This window comes from Sinohyriopsis cumingii, chromosome 5 (assembly GCF_028554795.1).
Source record: "Sinohyriopsis cumingii isolate HCF-2022 chromosome 5, ASM2855479v2, whole genome shotgun sequence".
Taxonomy (NCBI): domain Eukaryota; kingdom Metazoa; phylum Mollusca; class Bivalvia; order Unionida; family Unionidae; genus Sinohyriopsis; species Sinohyriopsis cumingii.
In genome coordinates, this window is record NC_142965.1 from 32,124,152 (window position 1) to 32,138,805 (window position 14,654).

At 33.7% G+C, this 14,654-nt stretch overlaps 1 protein-coding gene across 1 annotated transcript in view; it reads left to right on the forward strand.

The window, feature by feature from the left end:
- Positions 1–10,113, forward strand: part of LOC149798892 (von Willebrand factor D and EGF domain-containing protein-like) — a 36,957-nt gene extending 26,844 nt beyond the window's left edge. The window contains exons 6-9 of the mRNA XM_089956990.1: positions 2,243–2,335; positions 2,920–3,058; positions 4,573–4,778; positions 10,016–10,113. Of these exons, the coding sequence (XP_089813116.1) occupies positions 2,243–2,335; positions 2,920–3,058; positions 4,573–4,622 (282 nt within the window). The 3' untranslated portion in view covers positions 4,623–4,778; positions 10,016–10,113. The remainder of the gene's footprint in view (positions 1–2,242; positions 2,336–2,919; positions 3,059–4,572; positions 4,779–10,015) is intronic.
- The last annotated feature ends 4,541 nt before the right edge of the window (positions 10,114–14,654 follow it).

The following is a 14,654-nucleotide window of genomic DNA, read 5'->3' on the forward strand; positions in this document are numbered from 1 at the left end:
TCATTTGATCTGGAATGAATAGATTTTGGTATTATTTTTTTTCGATTCTACGAAATTTCGTGACTATGAACTGGATTTGTATGTGAGAATTCTATATGAAATACATGGGATTGAAGAAGCTAGGAAGAAGCGTGTTGAGTCTGTAAATGTGTTTCTGTTTCTGTCACTGAATGTTTGAAATCATAATGTGGGAAAAATATTAAGTCTTTCAATTGCAATTATCAAAAAGACGGTATGGAATTTAATTCTTATTTCATTTTGAGTGCAGTAAGGAGGATGTAATTGTACTTATCATCTAAATTACAGTACAATTTCGAAATGTGTAATCAAGATTGAGAACATATGACATCGCTCATGTAATTCGGATTTGCAGAACTAAGAAAGTACATTTTGTGGAAATTCAGGATGTAAAACTGTAAGTATATTTTTTGCCATTTTCATCACCAGCTAAAGAAGACAGTATATGACTTGTCACTTGTATGTTATTTGTAAGGACCATTTCTTGTGTCTGTTGTATATTGTAGCTAGCCTAAATCTGAAACATTGTATCAACGTGGAATATGCCAAAGCAGCTGGTATGTTGCACTGGTATGTTGCAGTCCAAGAAACATTTGTTTTAGTTCATTCAGAAACAAATTTATACAACGACAACGAAAAGAGCCTCTTACGCGAGTGTACATGATTTGTTTACAAATCAAAAGTGCTGCCGTCTGCGTCCATTCTTTGTTTACAATAGAAAGTAGTTCCTTTATGCACGTGAATGCTATATGTGTATTGGCGCGCGGGTAATACTGCACGATTCTGACAATGAAAATTTAACGGGGAAAAAATGAGCATATAATAATAACAATAATAATAATAATAATAATAATAATAATAATGTCGACTTAGTAAAGAACCTAATCGTAATATATATATATATATATATATATATATATATATATATATATATATATATATATATATATATATCGTGCATATCTAAGCAGAAATCCAGCGGGTTTTGTGCATTTAACTGATTGTTAATTTTTGCTTGCATATTAAGTTCATTCCCGTGCATATCAAATCATTTCTTTATACCTTCTCTCATTCTTACTCTGGAATGAGTACATGTCCGAGTGTATAAGAGCGCTGTAGATAAAAATGCAAGGCGGTGGGTGCCGTTACGAGTAGCGTGTCTTCCATTTCCGCTTTGAAGGCACGACAACTTTCTAACCTGTTTAATTATGTATAACAGTCAGTGTGTTTTACATGGTGCTTGGGTTCCTTCAGATTCAAAACTCTTTTTTAGAGACAAAGTTAAATAATTAAATGTCAGATATTGTTTATGCAGACAATCCACGCATCGACAATTGAGAACGGTATATTATAAGCCCCCATTGGATGTATTGCAAATATTCCAAATGAGACTTATTTAAATGGTTATTTCGTATAGTTGTTTAGCAATTCTTATATCCAAAAAGTGGAATTGTCACACGTGTTCATGAAAATCGGGCTTTAGTGGAAATGTACTTGGACAAATATTCAAATTGTCAGCCGAATTCTTTGGCTTTTGCCACATATATTCAACACAAAGCGATTTCGGTTTATGCCTAAAACGCTCAAAGTTTAATTTGAATATTTGATAAATATATCCTATATGACGGCCGTCGAATATAGTTTGAAAGACAACAATAATGAACATCTAATTTTTCTTTTGATGTTGACAAAATGGTTTTGTATTACAAGAGTTTTAGCCTTTGAAACATAATCCGTCTCTAATTTTTATTCAGTTGTTCAAAAAGGTAAACAGTCTTTTCAAAAGGTAAAGGAAACAAAAGAACAAATCCAACAACATCGTAAAAAGAATGTTGTATTACATTTTGCAGAATCTGTACTCAAATTACTTTGCTGAAGGGAAAACAGACCATCCGTTTTAGTGTCTAAATCTGTATTCAAATAACTTTGCAGAAGGGGAGGAAAGACCATCCCTTTTAGTACCTAAAAATCTGTGTAGCAGTGATCTCGTCAATTCAGTTTATCAGACTTGAAAATACGTTGTTATTTGTTCTTCTTGATATAACACACAATGGTATGTAATAATTTCTTTTGTCAAATATGAAGCATATTCCTATTTAATAATTTGTCTTAGATATGACACAAAGTGGTATATAATACGTATTTGTTATTTTAGTTATGACACATTATCGTATGTAATAAGTGTAAATGTTTGTTTCATGCTATTCAATAAATTCACTTACAGTTAAGCTGCAGTGCTCGCTCTTATTATCTAAGTTCCCCAGATGCGAAAAGTCCGTTTTATATCAGTACCGATCACTACCGGATGGAGATCAAGGTACATTATCCCGTTTCACATCAAATGTTTTATTTATCTAATAATTCCTCCTGGAAACACCCAATACAGTTACACTAATACAACGTACACCCCATATCAACTTACACCGACTTTCAACAGATGTTTGTCTCTCCGTATGCATTGAGATAGTTCTTTTAAAAATTATCTTTAAAAAATATAAATGTCACCTCTGTTTGCATTAATTCGGTTATCGACGAACCTGGTACAAAATGTAGTGTACAAACCAAATTCATTAGATTGCTTTTAGCTCTCATTTATCATACATGTACAATACACTCCTTTGCATGTTTGCATGATATCGCACACGGGTGCATCATATAAGCAAATATATGTCATGATAACCTGTTTAAAGATGGAGCAAATCATCGTAGTTGCTGTTGTTTTCTACACAAGCATACGAACCATTAAACTGCACACAAGTCAACACTTTTAATTGACAAAGATGAGGATTGGTTTATTGGAAAATGCCCATTATTGTACTGTTAGATCCACGATATTTATAATTATTCTGTTTCTCAATTTCGTATTGATCCATTATCATTGCCATATTATAATTATTGTAGTTTGATCCGGATCATCTTGAATTGGACGAGAAGGCGAGAGCACCGACTGAACTAAAGTTGGTGTCAACAGTTCCAATTGCATGCGCTTCGTGCAGTGATCGAGTCCAAGAGTGTGTCTATTCATTGCACCTGCATGCAGGTAAGACAAAGTTTAGATGCTTTGTAATTAAAATACCATACCAACCAAAATAGTATAAATGTATTTCGAGGCTCGTAAGTGATTGTTTGATTATCACCATTACTCCTTGTGCATGTTCGTAATGTAGCTCTTTATAGTTTAAATTAGTCTTTAACCCTGGAATATATCTCATGAATGTTTCAAATTTTATCGAAACGGCGTAAGTAAGTGGTTCAATAACCTTCGTAGTATTTTATAATGCGAGTCGGATGACAGTTCAGAGACATGCTACCAATTAGCACATTTCTTATCTGACTTGATTTGAGCACAGGTACATATATAATACGATGTGTCATAGTGGGTTTGTTAGCTCCTTCATCGTAGTTCTGGAATCTGATGATAACGTTAAATTCGAGGTTTTGCTTGAAAACTACATTAGCTTACTCCATTATCAAAATTGTTCACCAATTGAAGCGAAGAAACCTGAAAAGTCACAAAAGTCTAGAGCGTCTTTGTTAAACAAAATAGATATCATATTCACCTTAATGTCTAAAGGTAGAGAGTCCTTAGACACTAAAATGTCTAAAAAGCGTGTATATGAATATGAGAACATTGTAGACCGTTCAATAAAAAATATCCCACTGTTCCTAGTCGGCATTGATATTTCAGAGCTAGATTGCTCATTCACATTTTGTAGTCCAGTATCATTACAAAGATAGATAGATAGACAGACAGACAGACAGTTGATAGCTGGTTTAAAAAAATGTCCCCAGCCCATTCTACCCCACCAACAGTGTCTGTTAGAGCTGCATTCCCTACCAAAACCAACTGAAAAATAATGATTGTGTCTTTCTAGCTCCTATTTCAAAGGACTATTTATAACATCGACATCCCGTTTACGCAGCTTAAACGAATATTGACTGAGGAGTTTGTAACTTCGACTAGCTTTCCCCCAGATTTTAAACATATGCTGTATTTAACTGATTATTCTGATGTCTCACTCGGGTCAATATTACCTTTTTAGGAAAAAAGTTTTAATTCGGAAGCAAACAGTTTCATAGTGGCACTGGCAGTGCGAGGACCTTGTGTACACTTAGCTTTGTCAATACTCGAGTTTATTGTCGGTGGGTTGTTTCTAGTTGCATGAACTATGCTGAACCTGGCGCAATTAAAATGTGCGGGTAACATGTCCGATGCTATATGGGATTTTCCCTGTGCTTCCTTGTCTGTGATATGACCTTTTGCAAATTATTTGTCATTATTTTTCATTTAGTCCAAAATCAGCAATGCCTTTATTTCAAAGGAAGGCGGCTTTAAATAAATATGCGGCTTCTGTGGTGAAACTTGAACGCTTCATTACCAGGTGTTACAAATGATATGTAATTTTAAAGTCTTTATGGCATATTTACCACTGGAAAAGCACAACTTTGAGACAAAGATGGTCAAAACTCCTATTTATGTACATGCTCGTTTCTTGTCTATTTATCTCACAAGGAACAGCTTAATTTGTCATTATATAAAATTTTATTGAACAGAAAACGCTACGATTCCAGAGTGTAACATTACGTTGTCTTATAATGACTAGGACGACACCAAAAAAACTGCCGAAGCTATTACACATGTAGAAGCAGACAAGGATTTCGTTAATGATAACAAAACTGGGTACCTTCAGCCTGAACCGTTTACCTCATCCGGCGTCAATGCAATCTTGAATGGAAGCTACGTTCCTCCACGTCTGCAGGTACGTGAGATCATATTTTCCTTTGGGCTGCAATTAAATGGGGATTCAACATTTTATTACAGTCATTATCTATTACGACCATCACAAACAACAGCAACATCAATAACAACAGCAACTAATGCTACTAATACCACTGCTGTAACTACTATTACAACTGCGTGTACGTCTTCACGAGTTTTATGCTACTTTTTCAATCCTTTATAATAGCAGTATTGTTCCTTTGATTCATATATGGATTCATGAAGAGAATCATGTTGGTAGCGGCCGATATGTAACAAGGAGCTATTCTACCTTGTTGGTCCGGATTCAATAGTCTCATGGTACATGCTTGTACATGTGAAACAGAGATAATTAAGTCGAGCGTTGGCGACAGCTATATCTAGCTTTATCTGTCATTAAATTGTGGTGAAGTTTTGTCTTTCATCTAATCTAGTTTAAATAATAATAATAACAACAATAACGACTTGATTTTAAGACGATGACAGATATATATATATATCATTACAACTAATCTTCAGTATGGTCCTCATAAAATGCTTACAATGTAGACACTATATACATGAGTTAAAACTAGTAAACTTTCTTAGAAAGCTGACGAAAATAACGCATAAACTAACAGAGGATGATATAATTCAATTAAAACTGCAACAGAAGAGGAAAATATTGATACCATAAATTCGGAATATAAGTACGGATGAGACCAAACAAATACATCTTTCTGAAGCAAAAATAAGTTTTGACTCCTTAGCTTTGGACCTGTTCACAATGTCTTCATCAAAGGAATGACTTCTGGACTGGAGAATCATATTAGCAACTAAATGTTGATCACCTGACAAAATCCTTGTACAAATTCCAATCCGGAATCCAGGTTCAACATTTGCTCCCCTCTATGATTTATATAGCTTCCATTACTTTTCTCCTGGGGATATTATTCTCTCTATCGAGTGCTCTGATGTTATCCCAAGAAAATGTATGCCCTAAAACAACTTTTCATATATGGTCTGTGGATGAGTAGAGTATATGTGACAAACCAAACTACTTGTTGACTCGGTTGCCCATGATGGTTTCCTAAACAAACTGGGGAAAATTATGAGATAGAATCATGTCTACCCACTTTTTATGAGTTTGATTCAAAAGAGCTATGCTGAAGTTTTCATCATGATGTATTCTGTATTAGGCGTGAAAAGAACGTTACGTTTAATTGCAAGTTGTAAGCGAGTTGTAGGGGACAATAAACTGAAATAGATAGGGTCTAGATTTAGAGAAGGAAATCTTGGTCCATACAGATTCTACTGTATAACTTTCAAGATCTTATCGAAGTGTGTACTTGAAACGACTGGACATATAAACAACTATCCCACTGTCGTTTCAGTGTACTCTGTCTTTTCTCTTCAAATTGTAACATTCAGTGGTGATATGGAATCATCAATACATTTGTTTACAAATGTTTCGTGTAGACCAAAGAAATCGATACTATGAGACGTGGAGTTACGTATTTAAGTTCATCAAGTTTGTGAAAGAATATATCAGTTATTAAGATTTACAATATGTGATCACCAGTCACGAACTTTAAACCAAGGGGAGAATCGTTGTATATAACTTGATCAGTAAAAGACTTTGAATGCATTAAATGAGAATGATTATTAAGGCATGTTTAAGAGACGATGAATAGTGATTATGGAACTATGAGAAGTAATACAAGAGGAAAATACCAAAACCTTGCATTGCAGAGAAATAATGCTTTAATATGGAAGAGGAGTTACTAAGTAGAAATGGGTTACGACCATGACAAATAGACTTCAACTTCTAATAAATTTTCGTTACATTGGTGTAGAACAGCATACATGATTTGTCATGATCTAGTAAGTGAAGAGTCAAAGCTGCCATTAACAGTTGTATGGCTATCATAAAATCAATGGTTGGAGCTATGTCTGTTGTACATGTTATCTAAATGCCAAAAACCAAAGTCGTTGCTACGGTCATTCCTATGGGTAGGACTTTGGCGTATGACAACACATCCTCTATGTTTACGAGGTTGCTCTGAATGCGGTGTAGGGAGACGTGACAAATTGTATGGTCGCGACTGTAATCGCCACCTAAGTGACTGCAGTATATCAGGTGACTCATGTATGACGTGATTTTGTTTACAAAATCTGATTCTGGCACCGGCTTAGTGATGGGGAACAAACTGTGGATGTTTATTTAAAGTCAGAATGTATAGGCACTACTGTCACGAAACTAACTAGACACTCGCGTAACTTCTAAAGACCGTTCCTTAGCTGTATATAGCCTGCTTAAGGTCAATAGAAATGACTGTCGCGCTCAAACGTCTTATGAAAACTCTGGTAAATCGCTCATTGGTATAAATAGGAAATAAATGTGAATGATTTTGTCAAGAAGAAATTCGTATGCACAATTCTTTGCGTTGACTAAAAATAATGCTGCTAAATAAGGCGTTACGTGAAATAAGTGCAAATGATTCATACACAGTCAATATTTACATTTCGCTTTATAAGTATTATGAAGTGTAGGTAGCTTGTACATTTATTACCATCTGTAAGCATGTGTACATTAATATTTCTTTTAATAACTATGCTAAGTATCACGACTCGGCGACAGTATTATAAATAATATGAAATACAGGCATGCATTCAAATTTTGAGCCCCTAGTCACCTTAAGCTTACACTCAAAACAAATATAACAACACAAGACTTAACATAGATAAAATGTTAGATAGAAATAAAATGAAAAAAAGAATATTTAATAAATATAGTAAACTCAAGTTCTCAATCTCTAATCAAACATATTTTCATAGCATTTGAACTAATTGGTCAATCTCCATTTAACAATTTGGCACATGATGTGAAAATCTACAATTTGTGTAAGTGTCGATTGCTCTCTGGTCGTTCCTGCACTCGCATGTTTCTCCTTTCTTCCTCTTCGACCCTTCTTTTCCACTTTTATTTCTTCTCGCTTCTAACTTTGGGCTTCTCTTGTCCTGGCACCCAGAAAACCTCCTACATGAATAATACAAGAGGCATACTCTATTTTACTGCCGCTCTAACTTCAGGCAATCGACTTCTCTCACAGATTAATGGGCAACCATCCTTACAAGGTCCAATATACACACTCAAATCTCCTTACAATACTTATACAGTTTTATTTCAAGTAAGAATAACTACTACTCCTACGTATACCAATCACAGTTTAAATATTGATATATTCCTATACAGCAATCTTTGAAATAATTGATGTAGTAATTATTCATTCTGCTTGTGCCATAAAATTAATGAAAACACACCGAACTCAGTCAGAGTCTACGTTTGTACGACCATAAATCTACGCTCTAATAAATGCAAATACACATCATAACTCATTTAAAAACACGTCAGATGCACCGTTAATTCAAGACCAGTAACTCTACAAATCGTACATATGGTGTAATATCTATTTTGAAAAGACACTGAATAACTTTCAAATTTCTTTATAAGTCTATTTAGGTACAACATTACCATACGATGTATCATTTCTTTCAATCATTAAGGAAATAAACTCAGTACAAATAAAATAATAGTTAGAAAAGTAATTATAAAAGTAATCTTCTAAGCTTCGAAAAAGGCTTTAAACAAACTGTTACACTGATTTATGTCCCTTTCATTATCTAGTTGTTCTTTAATTAATTTGAGACACATCCTAGCTTACAATTGTGTTTATATGTCCAGGTATTTATATTACAAATAGTATCGCTATCATTGGTCTATATACTATTTTCATGCTGATATTTATTAGGACTTGGTTCACTTCAGAGATAGGTGTAGTAAATGCACGCACGGTGAATACCTTAAATACATGAAATGGATCGACTACCTATTTTTTGTATTTTCGACTAAGTAAATATAATCTGTGAGAAAGAACAGATGTTTGCTTCTAGGCGAGAAATTTGCAAACCATTGTACTGGTGATATAAAAACATGCGAGCGACACCTACCGTACCCAACATTTATGGGTACTTTTAGCAGATTCTAAGAATAGGTCTGTCGGTACGATGTGAGAGTATAGTTAACTGAGCATAATCTAAGTCTAGTGTTGGTATTAAAGACATCTTTCCGACAACGTAATGATACCCATATGGATGACACCGGAAGGCAAAGGAAAAGACTAGCTGCTCTGATTCTTTCAATCCAGTTGTGTGTAGTTGTGTGTGGATCTATAGCACCCACCGAGTTCCATTCTGCTCTAACTGCAAATGGCTTTCTTACCATATACATATTTTTGAACACAATGGTATATTTATAACTGTTCTGGTTCGAATGCCTTCGAAAGCATAAGCTGCCATTTCGATTATTATCTGTAGCTATATTTTACAAAGAATATAAAATACAATGGTATAATGCATGCATTGTTGGTGAAGAACCATTGGAATGCCCAGGACCCACTATAAAATTGCCTAAACTTCTTAAATTTATTTTGAAAATCACACATTCATCAGTGGGCTGAACGTTCGTTCCAAGAACTACGTAGATGGGATCAGCAATTCAAACACCCCAGCTAACTTACATGTATATTGGTTCTTCATATTATTAATTTTATATGGAAAGCTGGGATTTTCCATCACCCCATATATCCCCAACTGGCTGGGTAAAGGTGTTAAAATAAGCTAATCAAACATTGCACCTACATCACCATTCCATATAAAATATATACTATAAATCGAATTTGCAATTTGGTGCAAATTAATTTTCGAAAAAAATATGTAAAGATTGCATGCTATTAATTAATTTAAAAGATACCCTACCATGATGGCATTGAAACCTGTAACTAATTCACATATACCACAGTACATTAAAAAAGCATTGATTTTATTATACTGTCACATTTGCCGGGATAAAACTTTACCTTGCCCCTTGCCCTTAATTGCCTCTGACGGCTGTGTTGACAATGGTACGACTGATGGCTGTGTTGACAATGGTACGACTGACGGCCGTGTTGACACTGGTATAACTGACGGCTGTGTTGACAATGGTACGACTGACGGATATCAGCACACTGATCCAGACAGATCAGTTAAAAATCAGTTATATCTAATATCGTTTGGCAGGCAGAAAAGGAAATACTATGTTTTTTGTTCAAACTTAACATGGTTATATATTAATTCCAGTGTAATTATATGTAATAACCTATAACAATTTTATATAACATTAATAATTGGAATAATTCAGAATTTGATATATCGCAGGTGCAAACAAAAAATAGCCCAGCCGCTGTCTGCATAGCCTTCGGCGACCCCCATATTCTTACATTTGACAGAAACAACGCAGGAATAGCCAAGTCTAGGTATGTATTCTTGTCTGGGTTTTGTATGATTCAAATAATATCCCCGATTTGGCAAAATGTGTTCTACCATGTTCTTATTATTTTGAGCTTCGTCTCCTGCACTCTTGCTATTATTTATTTATCAAAGATATATAATAGTGCATTAAATTACAACTTCACAATATTTCACATTTGAAAAATTGTTTTCTGCTTCCCATCGTGTGATATTTTCTTGGATTGAAACTTCATAACTTATTGTACTTGTCAAAACAGATAAGTTCCATTTAGACATTATTGGATTGCAGACTAAATGCAATATTTACTTACCTCCAAAACTGAAGAGCTTATAGTACAAAACCCACGTACCTTGGAAACTGAAAGTTTGATAAAGGAAGTACTCCAATGAGCGTAGGTAGTTCTAAGTTGCAAAACCACACAGTAACACATTTTGTGAAGAATTTATTCGGTTTAAATTACATTCAAGACCTATATTAGATTGACTTTAACAAGGCATGAAACTAAAAAAAAGTAAAATGGTTAATATTTGGAACTATTTTACTATGGCTTTAACGTAAAACGTGTCCGCCGAGATAGTCGCTGTAGGAATAATATCCAAAATTGAAGGTGCGGTGTGGTCTTATACTAGTATACTGTTTGTGAACTTTCTTTCTGGGTGTTGCAATATTTTATGTTACTTACACGTCGATTATTTCTCTTTATTATTTGGAACAAGGTTTGCTTTTCCATGATGCATTAAATTTTAGAATTGCCTTTTAAGTATTTACCATACCACTTATGTATACATTAAGTAATCTACTTTTGCCAACGTTACTAAGGTTGAGTGAAAACGACGTCACGCAAGCCCTTTTGTAAAATTAATAATCGTCGTGAAGTATTAGACTGTTATTGTCAGCTACGGATTGACATTTTTTCTCTAATCTGATCAAGGTCCAATGGAACGTAATACTTATAAAATGTTTGTTAAAGTTATTAGATTATAATATGCCATTACAAATGCTTCGATGCTTTGCATCCGACAATTCATCCCATAAATGCTTAGACGTGTAGACAGAGTCTAGAAGTGGACAAATTTACGGGAAATAGTGAATAACTCACTCAGATGCTAAACTACGCAAAGTAATAAAGTAACTTTATGGAATTATAGCAAGCAAATTAAAGATAGTTTTCGGAAAAGCTCAAAATTTAAAGAGACATTTAAGAATATTTTTGCTGAAAGGAAACCACATTAATTAATTGGTGACTCAGAAGAAGGCTTTTCTGGTCCGTGGCATCACATGATGTCAAATTAATGACGAGCACTATCTTGCAATGCGATATCCATGATATTTCCAGTGTGGGTTTTTCGATCATTTGATGACAGGACAGCATGTCGCAATTGGGTGTCATTATTTAATCAAAGAGAGAAAATATACACTACAAGAGCAATCTCAACATAACATTTCAGTTGGACTGATGTTGGATATTACGACATGTATCACGTAGGCATGTTTACCATGGTTCAGACGAAAGCTGTCCCTCCACATATCCCAGAATTCCAGGTTTGTACCAATTTATGATTTGTTTTGAAGTCATTTAAATTAAAGTTACAGCGATATTAGAAACATTAAACTATCATTGAATAATAAAATAATCAATACAATATATTAGCAATAGCAAGCTTAACATACTGCAAAATTATATGTAAGCAAACCTCACTTACAAACATAGAACAAGAAAATTTAGCATTATCAAACATTTCTGGACCCCATTTTGGAATCGGAACTTTAGGGAACATACCTAGTGAATAACGGAATATGGAACAGTGCTACATATCCGGGATCATCTTAACTAAACATGTGACATATTGCATATTATAGTATTCTGACATGCATTTATGTCAACAAAACCATCTTTGATACATAACTGTTAATGTATATATGCATCTTTATAAATTCGTCAACACGAAATCATTCTGATTTTAAGATAGCTTAAAATGAACGGAGATATAATTTTAAATGTCTCCTTGTTGGTATGATGGTATCGTACAACAGTATAAACAAGCATATGATGTCGGATAATTAGTGGTTTTGCTTTCTGTTAATGTCAAATGGCGAATGGGAGATTTAGGTCACAGTGCAAAATAATTAGGCTTGTCAGCAAATAAAACTTTATTAACTTACGTCCTCATAGACTATTTCAGTATTTTCTTTAGTATATATCATGAAAAATTGGCAATAATTGTAATTTTAACTTGTACTTCATTTCCCATTATTATATTCACTACCTAACCACATTAATTTCATATAGAATATATTTTGTATATAAATATGATAAAGAAACATTATTTCCGTTAAAAGTATTATTTCAGTTAAAATATTATTTCAGTAGAAAATATATCTCTATATTTGGATTTAAAAACTGAGCGTATAGATATATAAAATAGTATGCCTATAATCAAAGTAGGCAACTTTGAATCATGAATCCTGGGTACAAAATATTCAAATAGTTTCATTTTCTAAAAATTCTCAGTCTCTTAACTAAATGAACATTTCTCTTCGTCTAAATTAAAGGTGCAGATTCAAACGCAGACCTGTTGGACAGTAGCTTGCATTTGTGGAGTTGTTGCCAGAGAAGGTACCGACGTTGTGTCAATCAATACTTGTGACTTTAGGTTTGGAGGCAACACACTGAATGAAGAGATTCTCTATCCTGATCGGTTCTCTAACAAAACAACCATACACGAGGAAGGAAAATCTTATACGGTGAGTTTATCTCAGTTGATTATTTTTCTTATTTGTATTGTTATTTTGTTAGAGATTGCTAGATGCAATTAGAATATTCAATCCAATAATATATTTCTTCGTTGCTTTGTGACAGTGAGAAAAAAGGCTCACAACGTGCATACATATAACCGGAGTAAAGATATCACCAGACTGTGCATATGTTTTTCCATGCCGGGAATAATACAATATATACAGTTTCTAACGAAACACAACCCAACTATTATGTCTTACGCGCGATCGTAAGTTATAGCATCAGAGACAGATTATGACAGCTGTTAAATTCAAAAACATAAACTACTTGCGTACATAGGATACGTTTTTGTTTGGTTTAAATTATTGATTTCCTTTATTTTTTATATTTGAATATATCACTACCTTGAACTACTAACTTGAACGCTTAAGTGTCCAAGACAAAGTATTTAGTTTTCATTTCATCAAAAACTCACAGAATTATTGACATTATTTTTATTTGTGGTAAAAAAAAACATTAAAAAGAGATGCCGGGCAACATGCGTGTACTTATTCATGAATGTTTGGGCAAAGTGAGCTTTATGGTAGTCCATAACTACCACACTACTCTTCCAAGTAGCGAAGAGACCAATCAACAGTTACATACTTTGCTAGTATTACAACAGTCACTTTTACTTATATCACAATCGTTTATAACTTTTTATGTTATCACAAATATTGCATGACATAAGACAATCACAGTCGTATCATAAATAAGTTTTCGTATTTTTAACTGAACATCAAAGGGGCTCCTTTGAAAATACAAATCAACATAAAATCGCCGTATTTATGAACAATCTCATTGCCATTGCCTTGGATTACATATTTCATCGGTAAATCCTGTGTTAAAATTGCGGATTCTAAAATCATATTTAGCAAGAAAATCTTATCAGAAAATTATATTATGGTGACAAAAAGTTCTTGTTGATTAATTTTACAATATTTTCCAGCTTGACTAAAATAGTAATATTGTTTCAATATTAGCAGCTCAATCAGAAGCTAAATAATTCTCTCGTTAAGGCTTAAAATTATCACCATATTCAGGCAGTATCTTGTCAATTCGCCACCAATCCATCTTTTCTGCTGCTAATATAATTTGCAGCATAAGACGCAAGGTTTATAATTTTGTCTTTATGCAAAAACAGAAAATGTTTGCACAACATCACATAAATTTCCTAATTTAAAGCACAATGTCTGCTTCAAGCCGTTTTTATTTTAAGCTCGTCAATGCTGTTTAAAGTACCTGCAAAGTCTGCAGAGTTTACTCTATTTTCTACAACGTTTCCTGTGTCAACATAACAATAAACTAAATGCCAGTTATGAATCTAATAATCTCTATATAAAAAAAAATTGTTATTGTCCACTGTGACCACCTTGTATCATGGTTTTCATCCCAAAATCAGTTATACATGATATTCATCTATTTTATGCTAGCCGTTGAGCTAGTAGAATTTTCAGATATCGATAACATTATGACCAAAGAGTTTCATCCGTTATGTTGTGAGTTACTTGTTCCAGTGGTAATATCGACCTGTCACAAAAGAGAACCAAGTTAGAATCCCAGTCTGAACATTTAAATGTTCCAAATACGTGTTATCTTACCTTAAATGAGGAAAGGGAATTATGTTACTACTCATATGTTCTGTGTGAATGCATACAAAACACAGCATAACATAAACAATAAACGACTCACATTGCCGTAAGAAATCTGCTACTTCAGTTAAACAGTATCGCTTTTCCGGTATCTAAGTCCTTTCTAAGCTGTAAATG